Source organism: Strix aluco, chromosome 1 (genome assembly GCF_031877795.1).
Source record: "Strix aluco isolate bStrAlu1 chromosome 1, bStrAlu1.hap1, whole genome shotgun sequence".
NCBI lineage: Eukaryota > Metazoa > Chordata > Aves > Strigiformes > Strigidae > Strix > Strix aluco.
Window position 1 is genome coordinate 141641135 of NC_133931.1, and position 14472 is coordinate 141655606.

At 39.8% G+C, this 14472-nt stretch overlaps 1 protein-coding gene across 1 annotated transcript in view; it reads left to right on the forward strand.

Moving 5' to 3' along the window:
* The window catches only part of CREB5 (cAMP responsive element binding protein 5), a 262286-nt gene that overhangs the window by 42306 nt on the left and 205508 nt on the right, over positions 1-14472 (forward strand). Inside the window, exons 3-5 of the mRNA XM_074838089.1 lie at positions 186-257; positions 4312-4405; positions 13374-13495. Of these exons, the coding sequence (XP_074694190.1) occupies positions 204-257; positions 4312-4405; positions 13374-13495 (270 nt within the window). The 5' untranslated portion in view covers positions 186-203. The remainder of the gene's footprint in view (positions 1-185; positions 258-4311; positions 4406-13373; positions 13496-14472) is intronic.

A 14472-nucleotide genomic window follows, 5' to 3' on the forward strand; every position in this document is an offset into this window, starting at 1 on the left:
ATAGGGACCCTGCTGAATATTAGCAAATTTAGTACTCTGAGGATGAAAACTTTGTTCTAGTATGTTTTGGGAGTTTGAAATAAAAGCACAAATGGTGACGATTGTATGTTGCATGTATGTGTGAAGTTTAGAATATATATATTCATAGGTTCCCTTTCTTTCCCCCTCCCCCTTTTAACATGTAGATTTATGAGGAATCAAAGATGAACTTGGAGCAGGAGAGGCCTTTTGTCTGCAGTGCCCCAGGCTGCTCACAGGTGAGTGGAGTCAGCGGTGATATTAATTGAGTCCTCAGCACTAGCTCTGGCTTGTATAATGCCTCCTGATATATTAACACATGTCTAATAATAATGTGTGGTGTTTGTGTTTGTTTTTTTTTTTTTTTTTAAGTCCATCCCCCCCTCAATTCCCTCCTTACCCCACAAGATATTATTACAAAATATTTAAAGCAAATACAACAGCCAGTTAAAAGTGAGTTGGTAAAAGTGCTTCTCAAGCTGTTTCTGTGCCTTCCCTCATTCCCAAGCCTAATGTTTCGAGCCAGGTATTGCAAATTCCTTTAGTGGCTAGCAAGAGAGGACACACTGGGCAGGACACATTTGTCTGTCTTCTGCTTAGGTGTATGATGGAATGTATTATGTTTCCTATTGGATGTGGTAACCCTCCTGATATTTTTTTTTAATACTTAAAACCAATGATATCTTATTAGATGGGTTGGCTTTTTGTTTTTTTGGGGTTTTTTTTTGTTTGTTTGTTTTTTTAAATCTTTGAGACATCTTCCTGCTAAATATTCTCTATAGAAAACACAGCCTGTAGATAAATTCTGCCCCAGGATGTACATGTGGGATTTCTGTTGATTGGTGATCTGCCATGTGTCTCTGAGGGTATAATCTGACCTGTAACATTAGATATTTGATGATCTTAAAAAAAATGAAGTGACAAGGATTCTACCTGCTGAGATTTTGAATTGGGATTTATGTGTTTTTTTGATGATTTTGCAGTGGTGAGGAAGTTCCCCCCATTCACCGATGAGGGAAGTTGCATGTGTGGTGCTTCTGACCCTAATTCAGTTTAGTGACAGGAGTTTGTGAGTTAAATCTTCAGACAAGGGCATCTTTTGGGCTTTTCACAGAATCATCTAGGTTGGAAAGGACCTTGAAGATCATCTAGTCCAACCGTTAACCTAGCACTGACAGTTCCCAACTACACCATATCCCTAAGCGCTATGTCACCCCGACTCTTAAACACCTCCAGGGATGGGGACTCCACCACCTCCCTGGGCAGCCCATTCCAATGCCTAACAACCCGTTCTGTAAAGAAATACTTCCTAATATCCAGTCTAAACCTTCCCTGGCACAACTTGAGGCCATTACCTCTTGTCCTATCACTTGTTACTTGGTTGAAGAGACTCATCCCCAGCTCTCTGCAACCTCCTTTCAGGTAGTTGTAGAGGGCGATGAGGTCTCCCCTCAGCCTCCTCTTCTCCAGACTAAACAACCCCAGTTCCCTCAGCCGCTCCTCGTACGACATGTGCTCCAGACCCTTCAGCAGCTTCGTTGCCCTTCTCTGGACACGCTCGAGTAATTCAATGTCCTTTTTGTAGTGAGGGGCCCAAAACTGAACACAGTAATCGAGGTGCGGCCTCACCAGTGCTGAGTACAGGGGTAAGATCACTTCCCTGTCCCTGCTGGCCACGCTATTTCTGACACAAGCCAGGATACCATTGGCCTTCTTGGCCACCTGGGCACACTGCTGGCTCATGTTCAGCCGGCTGTCAATCAACACCCCCAGGTCCCTCTCTGACTGGCAGCTCTCCAGCCACTCCTCCCCAAGCCTGTAGCGCTGCTGGGGGTTGTTGTGGCCCAAGTGCAGCACCCGGCATTTGGCCTTATTGAAACTCCTACAGTTGGCCTTAGCCCATCGCTCCAGCCTGTCCAGGTCTCTCTGCAGAGCCTCCCTACCCTCGAGCAGATCAACACTCCCATCTGCATTTTGTCACAGGGTTCCTGTATGGATGTTTTAAGTGATTTAGTTTACCCATTTCCCAGAGTCATCCTCTCTTAATGAGGGTAATATTTCCCTGCTTTAACTGTATGTTGGGATATTTGAGCTGGCTACTATTTTTACAACCCTTTAGGTTCTTCTGGTAGAACGATGGGTGACTATTACTGAAGTGTAGGTGTTGATTTTGCCAAGAGCTGAAAAAAGGAAAGGGAGAAGCCTGAGGTCTGGTTAAAAAATGGCCGAACAGCTTTGCTGTTTCACTAAGTGGGAGCATTTCTGTGGGTGTCAGAGTGCATCTTTTGGATTGTCGCTCTGATCGAGGATTTGTCAGTTCAGATCTCCACATGCAGAGTTGAACTTTTCTCCATTCTGTCACAGAGGTAGAATAAAATATCTGAGTTTTATAGTCAAGTTTTATTTACCTTTTTGTTGAATCTTAAAACTAACTTCCACTCAAATCAGTGGACTTGAGTGTTTTCATGTCAGCTATTAATTCATTTCCTCAGTGGAGAAGCTGATCCAAATAAGCTCATTCAGAGAGCAGGTTTGATTGTACGCTGTTACAGTTTGGAAAGACAAGCAACGTAGGTGTGACTTCATTTTAAAAACCATTTGATTTCTCATTTCAAAACATGACATCCGTTTATTGTAAATGAGGACTTGACAGAAGTGCATAGTGTAGCACTGCTATCCAGCTCAGCTGTCTGGGGACTGGCTTCTCTATCAGCCAGTGTGGATGTGTACTGAGAGCTGAGGGAGTTGACCTTCTGCACAAGGGAAAAAAGTAGACTTACAAAAAAGACAGAGAAGTCTGGGCTGGAGGAATAACTTCTCCTCAGTTGCCCCATGCCCTCTTTAAGCTGGCTGATTTCACCCTGAAGACTGAGCGTGGCATCCATAAAGGAAAATCCATTTCCATGAGACCAAAAAGTGTTTGGTTTTTTTTTTTTTTTCCCCTCAAAATTTCATTGAGCAAGGTCTTTCACATATTCCCTTTGTTCTTAACATAAATTTCTAGTGCTGCATTTCTTCCAGATGAGTAAGCAATGAACCAGGATGTCACAGTGAGGAAAAGGTCTTTGGGATTTTTTTTTTTACTTTTTTTTTTTTTTTTCCAGAGAATTCATTCCCATTATTTATGCTGCTTTGTCTATGGGCTTATAGAGATTCTCAGAAGGTGTAACATACTGCAACTATTTATGCTATAGCCACAAGCAAAGTCACTTAGCCAAGAATATACTGTGTTGAAAGCATTAAGTGATGTTAACTCTGTTGTTGCCAGGTTTTTTTCCAGTCTCCTATGTACCTGTTGCTTTAAAAAGCTGCTTTTAAAGTTTATTTTTTTTTCCTCAAGTCTTGGTGATACAGCTTTTGGCCTTTGCTAGTCCTGCAATAACCCTGTTAAAACTATTACAGTAGTTTGTAGCAAAGGTCTGTGTATGCTCGTTCTGGTGAAGGAAACTTAACAGAACCAGTCTGCTCTTAGAGCCCAAGTGTTGCAAGTGCTTCAACATTTATTCAAGCTTGTCTCTTCTTTGTCTTGTTCAGAAGCAGCTATTTGTTGTTGAAGTCTGTTATCAGACTGTAAACCAAACTTAGCACACAGATTAGTTTCTTACAAAGCATATCTTTCCACCTTCTCTGCTTGACAAAGGAAAAGAATTTAATGTAGTATCATAAAGGGTCATAAATAGTTGTATACTGAGCACCAAAGTGGCATTGCCACTTTGAATCAAGTCAAAGTATCAGTTTCCAAAAATCAAAGATGCATTTTGCCTGAATACTTTTGGGTAGGGAAAGGCTGGCTTATTTGATTATTTTTATTGCTGTTCAGCAGATATAGGTTGCATAAAGACACAAAAGCAGAAAAATCCAGTAAAGTGATTTAAGATATGCTGCATTACTTTGCGTTTGCCGTGGGCTAAGAGCATACACGACAGCAGTTACCGCAGATCCTCAGACACGTGGTGACTTGTGAGGCTGTGGTAGTTGGAGTGGGTGTCTGAGACCCTTAAAGTCCAAAACTTGGTCTGCAACTTTTTCATGCAAATGCATGACACCTTGCGGTTTGCAACCCCAGAGAGCATTGCAGCAAATACGTTTCTAAGTAGAGTACAGCTATTTGTTACTCATACTCACTTGCATTTTCAAATATTCTGTTTCCTGTGCCATTTGGACACATTTCTAGCTGGATACATTTCTTTCTCTCTCTCATTTTTGAAATTCTGTCCAATGCCAAAAGTTTATTAGAGAATTAAATTTTTTTTTTTCTCTTTTCCTCCCTCTCTCTCTGTGTTTGCCTGACAGCGTTTTCCAACAGAGGATCATCTGATGATTCACAGGCACAAACATGAAATGACTTTGAAGTTTCCTTCAATAAAAACAGATAATATGTTATCAGGTAAGAAGACACAAATTCAAGAGTCAAGATAACTATTCAGATGATGTTGAAAGCATGACTCCTACTGGAAAGCTACTGGCAAAATACCTCCAAGATTGGTTTTAAAAGCCACAGCTCCAATTAAATAACAAGTAGAGATGGAATAAGCTAGAATGCGTATCTGAACAAAAAGACAGCTGCCATTCTTATGCCTTCCCACAGGTTTGGCATGAAAGGGAAAGAAATTGCTGAACCTCAGCCATGCTGGCAGCTCTATTGCTGACTCCCGTGTCAACATGTCAGTGAAATATAGGCACTTAAGCACATGTCACCTGGGAGTCCAGCAGTGAGCATGTTAATGAAGTGCATTTGTACTGTTCCCATAAGGCTCACTATTTTGACAGGTTCATTTCAGCAACTGTAACAGACCACATTGTATGACTCACCTTTCTGGTGGCTCAAGACCTGCCCACTGTAAATAGCCATAACCAGAAAGGTAAACCAGTGGGTAATATCCAATACTCTTTCCCCCTAAAGGTAACCATCTTTATCCATACTTCCCCATCATACACAGAGGTTATTTGGTATTACATGCAATTTTATCCTTTAGTTTCTTAGTAGATTTTCTTATGTGTTTTTTTCATACTCTTGTCTGAGGAACCACACACTGGTGGCTTGCTGTCATTCAGCAAGTGCTGGGTAAGGTCAAATTAGCCTTGATCTTACCGCTTCTCTCCTCTCCTATTCCCTTTGCTATTGTATATTCCTTGGGCTACAGTACTGGATTATTAAGAATAATATCACTAGGGTTTTTCAGGTTTCAAAGTAATTGTAGAAGAAAAAACTGTGATGCTAATGTGTGTGTGTGTGTGTTAACCAGTGTTTGATATTTATCTTTTGAAATGGGCTTCTTCAAGGTAAATTGTGCCATTTTAGGTACAAATATATCATGATTAAATGCTCACCAGCAGACCAACTCTTTTATGGATAAACCATTTCCATTTTTATGAAAATCATAGTTGGGTAGCAATTGCTTGCAAATATTTGATTTAGGCGTTTTGTTTTGTTCTGTTGGCACTTTAGGCACCAGTGAGAAATCAGATGGACCTTCGCTGAAACAGAATTTATTTTCTTCTTACACTTGAAAATGCCATAGTGGACTAAGTTTAGAAAGGAACATACACAGCACATTGAAGAGTAGGACTTGTAAAGTGCCTGCATGCCAGCTATACCCGCAGAACCCTGTGTTTGCAAGCAAGAGTGAGAAAATGCTGCTCTTGCACTTGGCTGTGTCCTTTGGCAGTGAAAATGCTCAAAGACATCTGTGCTGTGGGCACATTCACCCTGTGCAAGTGCTGGCTTTTGTTACAACTTTCTGTTTGGCAAGACTTTTGCTCAAGGGCAGTTTCTAAGGAGTATATTCCATCATCAGGAGTCCCCTGAGTAGAGTAGCTCCATTTATGTTTGGTAACTTCTATGATTTAGCTGTCCTGCTCCCTCCAATGGGTTGCTTTCCCAGGCTAAAGGCTTTGACTGGCTTCTACCACTACCACCAATAGTGGGGCCCCTAGACCTGCAGTTAGTCAACTAAGTATACAGAAATGCAGGATTTCATTACCAGAAGGGCTCCAAGATTGCTTCGGATGGATGTATTCTTTGTGCTTTGTGCATGACAATCCTCTGTAGTAAAAAGAGTAAAAAAGCTGCATGTATTGTCAAAGACTGTGGCAAATGTGTCTGACCATAATGGCCTGGCAACTTGGTGCTGCTGTGTATTGATTTTTCTTTTTGTGTTCGTTTGGTGGATTTGTTTGGCATTTTGCAATCCTTAGTTTGGAAGTGTCATAGATCATCTACTCTCTGCAGGGAGACATTGAAAAATAGTTGCTTCATTACCCACCTAAACCCTGGGGAAATATAAATACCTTAAAGTTTAAGATGTTTTATTCCTGCATTTCATAATGAAAAATTAATGATATATGGGGAAAAGAGACAGACTTTTCTCTTGGACATTTGTCTTCATGTCTTCCTTCTTGTTTTTTGCATTTTTGCTTATTTGACTTTTTTTTTTTTTTTTTTTAAATTGTTTCTGTCATCAGTAGGTTCAAAGAATTGCAGCAGCAATTGCCCTGTAATAAGCCAGGTGCAGTGCTAGTGTGTGGTTTTATTAAGCGGCCTAGAAGTCAGACCTTCTTCTTTTTCCAGTATGTTGTATACTATCTTTCAATGTGTTGTATTTGATCCATTCATTATTAGTAATTAGTGATGCAAAATAATGAGCTGTATGCTTTCAGGTAGCCATTAGAATTATCTACTCTGTTTCCAGAGATTGCTAATCCCCAGTCTGCGGTCAGAATGGTATCAATAATATTTAACACACACTGAGCATATCTTCTATAAACTATTATTGGAGGTAGGCACTAAAACTGAGGAGTTGTTGGTCTTGTACCAATACAACATCTTAGAAATTAAGCAAAGTATGACTTGGGAAGTAGGAACTTTTTCTTGTGTGAAATCTGTGCTGAGGTGTGAAATAGCAATTTGTAAATGAGAGATAAAGTTATGTTGTATGTAAAATTATATGTTGCTATGTAGGTGGGGTCAGTGTTTAATAAACAAGGTTCTGTGACCTCATTGAAACTATGGTTTATCAGGTATGTCTAGGCAAGAGCTTCCTTGTTATCAGATAGCTCCACTATATTTTCTTCCATTTTTTCATGCTGGCTGAAGAAGAACAAGTTTCATTAAATCCAGTGACTCTTGAACTAATTCAGAAATTCCAGATACATATGTACACTGAAGAGCTTTCTGTTCCTTGACTGTATAAATGGGAGGGAAGTCCGTGAGAGGCATTTCATTAAAATGCAAGTGATTCTTTTGTTGAATATTTGACATTGCAATCTTTTTTCTGTCTCTTTAATTTAAAAATATTTGTTCCTTTTTGTGTATGTGTTTTATTTTTGTTGTTTAGAAAGTCTTGTTATGAGTACGGATAGAAAGTCATTGATGGTTTCTGTTTCGATTTTTCCTAGCCAAAAAAGAGCTGTTTGAGATAACACAGAATATCTTGTGTAAGTTTTGCATGCTAGTCATCATTGCAGGAAACTTTGTAGTTAGGTTGACTGAAATAGATGTTATTTTTTTTTGCTGTTGTACTAACTGAACATGGCATTGCTTTGAAACTCTGTAGTTTGTTGTGTGTCAAAGCTTTTTTGTTTTAACACCGAAATATTAATGCCTGTGGGACAGATTGTTCCCTCTAGGTAAGTACTAAAGCTGTGTGGAACTGAACTTTGGGAGCTGGGGACACAGAAATTCCTGTGGTATCAGATTTGGGAAAGAAGGAGTGATACCTTACCATTGTTGAAGGGGGTCAAGTCCTTCCAGAAGTGCTGCTAGCAGATGCAGGAGAGGCCAGGATTATCTATATAGAAAACTTGTTTCTTCCTGATTCTATTTACTGAAATCTAATCCTCTAGATTTTTGGTGGTAAAGCCCACTGTGGAGATAGAAACAGTCTTCTCTATATGAAAAAGTGTATGTTCTAAAGGTAGTGCAAATGTATTACTTTTCCCAGGTAATGCCCATGTCAGTGAGGTAAATTATGGCATCCTTGGTTGGCTTGATTTTTTCCTCCTTGTGGTTTACACAGGGAGGTTTATCTAGGCATGAATTTTGTGGAGTGCAAAATGATTTGACATAAGGAAAAATAATTGTTTGATTTCTTGTTTGCTTCTGTGTTCCTTGCTTTACCAAATAATGAAATGAAGTGTCTTCTAAAACGCGACTGGTCAGGTTCTGAGTGACCAGAAGAGACTATAAAAGTGTTGTACCCAGTATGTTACCCCCACAGAAAGTCCAGCCAGTGCTTTAAACAGTAAAGTTCTTAGAAGTCCTTGTCTGTGAGCCCCTGGGTGAGGTCAGTTCCACTGGGTATGACTGGGTGCACCTCTTTCTCCTCTTCTCTTCCATCACCTGCTTTGGGTGTCGTGACCATGAGCTTCTTGGTGCACTTAGGAAATAACCTGCCAAATCAGTGAAGAAACCTTCCTGAATTTCTCAGGACATTCCTCTTTCCTTGTGGCTGGTTGATAGGCAGCCCTTCAAATGTCAGTGCTAGCTCTATTACTCTGACTTTATTATCATTGTGTGAAAATATAACATGGGTGAGTATGTAACTTCAGCAGAGCCCACAGCTGAACAAGCCAAATGCCTGTTATTACTGCACATCAGACTAAACATTTTTTTTTTTTGTTTTAAAGAAAGATGAAGAATCAAGTTACACACTTTGGAGCTGTGCTGTTGGATATCTCTTTCTGAATCTGAATTTTTATTTTTATTTCAAAATGAAAGCTTGTTTCACATAACTGTCCTTTGGTTCTCCAGTTTTTTCTTAACTGGTAGCAGCTTCAAGTTTTCATTCATGCTTTGAGGGATGAAACCCTAGGATCCAAGGTAGTTTTACAAAATGCATTCAAATAAACTCTCTATATAGCAAGCTAATGTGGCATTTCTTGGGCTGTTTTTTTTGAAAGCAATATATTGAGACTGGATGTCCTTTCTGAGACTATTATTTCAGTAATTGCAAAAAATGACCCAAAACCCAACAATGCATAGCCAAACATAGTAAATATATAATGGGATCTCTTTACTGAAGACTTCAAATTTCTCATTGCCTTATAGCATATATTTTTCAGTTATTCTGGAGAATCAGGGCATCACTTCAGACACTGAGGACAGGTTTTCAAAATGGTCAGGAACAAAAATATATTCAGTATATCAGGTTCTGGTCAGAATCTGATTGCTTAGTGGGTCTGAAATCCTCTTGTGTAAGATACAGTAGGTTGACTTGAGATGCACAGGTAGACCATTTGATCTTGCTCTGGAGCTTTTATGTTGTCCACTTATATTTTTGAGGTTTATTTAAACTTAATGTTTCTTGCAGCCTTTGTGGTCATGACTGTGTCATCGGAGAGGCTGATTATTCACCTGAGTAATAGGCTGAACAAAATATTTATTGTCTAGTCTGAAGTTTGACAGATTCTGTGTTCAACCTGGTGGTAAGGGTGAGTTAGAAATAACTTCCTAAGTAATTATCAGATGATGCAGGTTCACCTGTGAAGTGACAGTTGGCTAGAGGTAGATGCCTCAAAGCATAGTAAACTAGTTCTGGCAGCAGTTGAGAGTGGAAAGATTTTTACATGTTGAACAAGGGGACTGGGTTGGGATGGTTGGGATGGCCAGATACCTAGGGTTAACCCAGACACACCTGTATCACAAGCTGCCCAGTTCAAAATGCAGCTTGAGACATTGAAGTCCTGGTTTGTGTGGCAAACAGCATGTGTGCTGACAGCTTCAGGAATGCTGAGAGTGATGCTAGCTCTGACTAAGTTTTGATCCAGATGGGTCTGGCACATCCAGTTGCTGAAGCACAACAAATCAGAGCCCTGTTCTCAGTGAGTCTGCAATAGTTGTGGGCGCTGGTGATAGCAACAAAAGGTTTGTTTGTACCAACAGGGAACAGTGAGGTCAGGCACAAGCTGTTGGAGCTATTAATGCATTTTTAAGTGCTGAGAATTAGGAATATTTTATTAATTCTGGGAGACCTAAATGTGTAACTTACGCTAGGGTCTCCTTTGAGATATTGTTCCCAATTAAAACACAAAGGCTTGCCTAATCTAGGTAAAAGAATTACTGTGGTGTTGAGAGTAATATCTTCTACTTGTTTGCCCTACCTCCTGAAGGAGAACTGGTGTTTTGCAGAGGCAAAATAGTTGGTTGCCTCAGGCAGGCGCAAAGAAAGCCTACTGGACTTGGTAGCCCTAAAGTCCTGAAACCAGTGAGTGCAGCGTATGTGCAATGCAACTACTGTACAATGTAAAGTCTCAGCATTTTAAAGTCTGAATCTTTATCAGTTCCACTCTCATACAAACACAGAGGTTTCATGGACTTCTGGTTTCTGTGAATGTATGAAGTATTACAAGGTAGAAAGGCAGCTCTTGTTTTGCATCTGGTTGAGCTGGTTTACAGGAGGTCTGTGGATGGTATTTAGGCTGGGTAGTTAGTGATGTTCCCTCCCTGATTGGGAGAAGAGGGGGGCTGTCTGTTTTAACAAAACCTTGTGACTTCCTGCTGGTTTGATTTCTGGATCGTAGAAACTACAGTAATTGGATTGCGGAGACTGAGATAGTCATTTAAGATCACTGTGTCAATATGTAGGTGATGTAAATAGTGTCATTATCGGTTTTGATGCTTTTAGATAATAACGTAGTTAATTGGAAAGATCAACTGTAGGCAACACATTTGATTATCTCAGACTGCTTGTGGTGCAGAAGATACACTTTCAGCATGTGTAGAGAAAAGCTGATGAGGCCTTTGTGCATTCGTGCACTGGGTTACTTGTTTTCACTGTTAAAATGGATTTACTTCACTGAGATGACTTTTTGTGTGTGTGTGTTTGTCTAACGTTCATGGGATAGATGCTGAACAGATCAGCAGCTTCAGCTGCATGTGCCTGATCACCACCTTGTTACCCATTAAGTTGCATCTGACCTAATGTAGCTGGTTGTAGTAATGCCTGATTTCTGGATCAGCTGTGAACCTTGATGGAAAATAACAAGATCTTATCTATGTTTGTGTATTCTCTTCTGCCCTGCTCCCCAAATTCTGGGCTCAGGCAACTCTGAAAAAAAAACTTAGGACTTTTGATTTTAGTGAAAGTGGTGCAATCAACTTCTTTATGAAACCCTAGTTTCTCATCTTGGTCATGAAATTGGTACCTTGCTTATTTGATATGGATATACCACTTCTGAAAATAAAACACTTCCTCTATTTGCCTCACATTCAAATATTAACATGCCCTTTATATGGAGGAAGGCTTGGTAACGATTATCTTTGTTTTTCTACAAAGCATTCTTGTTGTTCACTAAAGTAATATTTAATCCTTTTTGGAAATAAAATCTATTTCTCCTGCGTTTTAGTGCACTTAATTTCCACTACAAACTCTAGTCCAAGGGCCAAAGACAAACCTGGTGTAAATTAACTGAGTTCAGTGAGGTTACCCTAGAGATTAGTTTGGCACTACTTATTTAGAATATGGACCTGTACAGTGCTGAGTGTCCTCAGCTCCCATCAATGTCAGCACCTCGTTGATTCAGCTTCTTGTGCTGAGTTCTTGCAAGATTCTTGGAAAGTCTTATGTTTCTGTCTCTGGTAATACGGTAGTTAGCTGTGAAAACTAATAGATAAATATGTGTGCATTCCCAAACACTTGAGTTTTGTTTCCTTTAAGATCACAAGTAGGATGCTCAAGCCAAAAGAAATAAAGCAGAATTTTAACATTAAGGACTTGCTTTTTATGTTACATCAATATGTTCCATCAGAAATATAAATGTAAATGAGTGTGTTTGCCCTTGGATTACTTGAGAATATCAAACCTGTAGGACCACACCTGATACAGGTGGAAATTGGCTTCAGCTGGCTTTATAATGGAGGAGGCTGATCCTCCCCCTTAGATTCCAAGTGAAAACTGCATTTCCTTTTGTATGGCTTGTTTTTGTGCTGCCTTTTTGTTTAGGGATTGCTGTGTGTTTCTCTGCTGATCATATAAAGTTCCCTGTAAGGGGGAGATATTAGAACTTGACCCAGCTTAGCTAGGTCCAAGAAACTAAATTTTTCTTCAGAACTCACTGAAGTGGGAAGCTTTTTTCTGAAGTCAGAATTGGCCCAATACGGGCAACTGGTATTAGTATGACAGAGTTTTTATTCTTTATGGAATGAATTTCAAACTATAGGGTAGTTGTCAATCCTATGCAGAAGATTGTTTTTGAAGAGAGTGAGTCCAGTCTTTCCATAAAATTAGGTACAAAGCAGCTTGAGCTGGAATGGGGCTTGGGAAGAAGAAACTAACATGCAAGAGAGTATTTATTTATCTGTTTATTAAATGTGTATAAAGCTGATAGAACCATATGGACTCTCCCCTGCTTTTGTTAATATGGTTCTGTATTGTAATTTTGAGGGGGAGAAGAGGAAGCTGAGGTGGAATAGTTAAGAACTCACCTCAGAATGAATGGAGGTGCCTCAGAGCTGACCTCTGAGGAATCCTTGGTTCCCAAGTTTGGTCTTGATTTTTTTCACTTCCTGAAGAAAGACTAGCCAAGGTCATCACTGAAACTACAGTCTACAGGGCAATTTAGCTTGTCTGTTTCACAGACTTTTGAAAAGGCAGCTGGAAACCTTGTACCTTCTTGAGCCCCTCCTGCCTGTGGCATTAAAGAGAATCCTGTCCTTCCCCAAATTATTTCTGAGTGCAAAAAATTCCTAGAGATGAAGGCATGCGTTACAAATCTTTTGACTCCAAATCTCCTGGTTTATGTGTATTATCAATACTTTTAGGTCTAAAACACATAAGGACACTTCTTTGTGGTCAAAGTTTAACATTTCATAGCTTTTTCTAAATGTCGTTTTGCTCCTTCTTGAAAAATTGTGTTAGAAGCAGAACTTCTTGCTGTGGCTAACTTCATGTGTTTTGCAAAGTATGTGTATGTTTGAGGTGGTATTCAAGCACTTGAAGGTGTTAACTGATGCGTATCTGCAGCAGTTACCTGTGTGCTGTGCATTATGATGTGCACTGTGTGTTGTTTTGCATGCACCTATTATTGGAGGTTTATAGACAGTTATAATGACCATTTGCACACGTGAAGGATATGCACTTGTGTTATGTGCCCTGTGAAAACCTGCCCTGTTTTCTTTCTGGTTGAATGACGACTGCTGCCTGTTTTTGGACACTGTTGGCAAGCACTGACAGTCTGTAGTGCATAGTGTTGAAATTCAGCGCTGTGTGGTTTGTTTTTAATGATGGTGTGATAGGGGTGGGAAGGCATGGAGAGGTTAGTTAGAACCTCTCTTTTCCAGGAAGGCTATTTAACTGTCTACCTCTCCTTTCCTTTTAATATTAAATACCAATGATCATTTCTTGTCATATTCTCAGATCAGACTCCTACACCAACACGCTTTCTGAAGAACTGTGAGGAAGTGGGCCTCTTCAACGACATCGATTGCTCCCTAGAGCACGAGTTTAGGAAGGCACAAGAAGAAGAAAACAACAAAAGGGTGAGTGTGAGCATCCCAAACCCTTCCTCCCCCTTTGGTTCCTTAAAATATTGAAGGACACTGTCTGAAAGCAGACAGTACCTGTAGTAACCTTTTGATTAGAAACTAGGTGAAACTGTACCTTGTGATATGCTTTTTAAAGTATTGAAGCAATTGACAAAAAACCCCCCCAAACCAAGAAAAAACCAGCATTGAATTTCCAAAAGTGTGTAACTGTTTGCCAGGGTTTGATTCCAAGTCTCTACTTTTAAATAAACTATAACACAAACCACACACCTCTTGAGAGAGAGGCTTGGGAAAAGTATATCATCTTTGAAGTAAGGATTTCAAACTAGCTCAAATACCTTATAGGGAAATGTGGATTATGAGAAGGCATTTACTTTACATACACACACAGAAAAAAGTTTTGCTCTTTCCTCTGCAACACAATGGGCCCCTGGATTTATTTGTCATCATTACCAGCTTTATCGTGTTTCTGTATTTCTCTTAAAGTATTCATGTTGAAGGGGGAAACTTGTAATACCTAGTAGATAACATATCTCATTTCCAATTACTATTCTTTTAGTCTCAGTATTTGTAAGTTTAGGTTGAATTATATAGGCCACTTTGTATGGGGTTAAGTGTACTCCCGTGCCCAAAGCTTGTTAGAGTGTTTTGAGGGATCCTAAAGAGCTGTTAAAGTTTTCAAGGAATTGTAAAAGAGCTTAATGCACTACAGAGGCCAGCAAGAGGTAATGCATGAAATTTTAACTTTTCAAATAAGCATCCAAAGTTCTCGTTGCTTTTGAGAACTAAAACACATGAGTAATATGGGGCTTCCTACAGGAGCATATTGCTCCCTGCAGCCCTCCAACAACCTGCCCAGTGCCTCCCCTTCACAATGTTCCCTTTTGTGCCTTTCTTTTCCCCTCTCCCATTTCTGCAGCTCTTAGAAATTCTTAGGTAATGTGTCCCCTGTTGTAGGAGTTCCCCAGTTA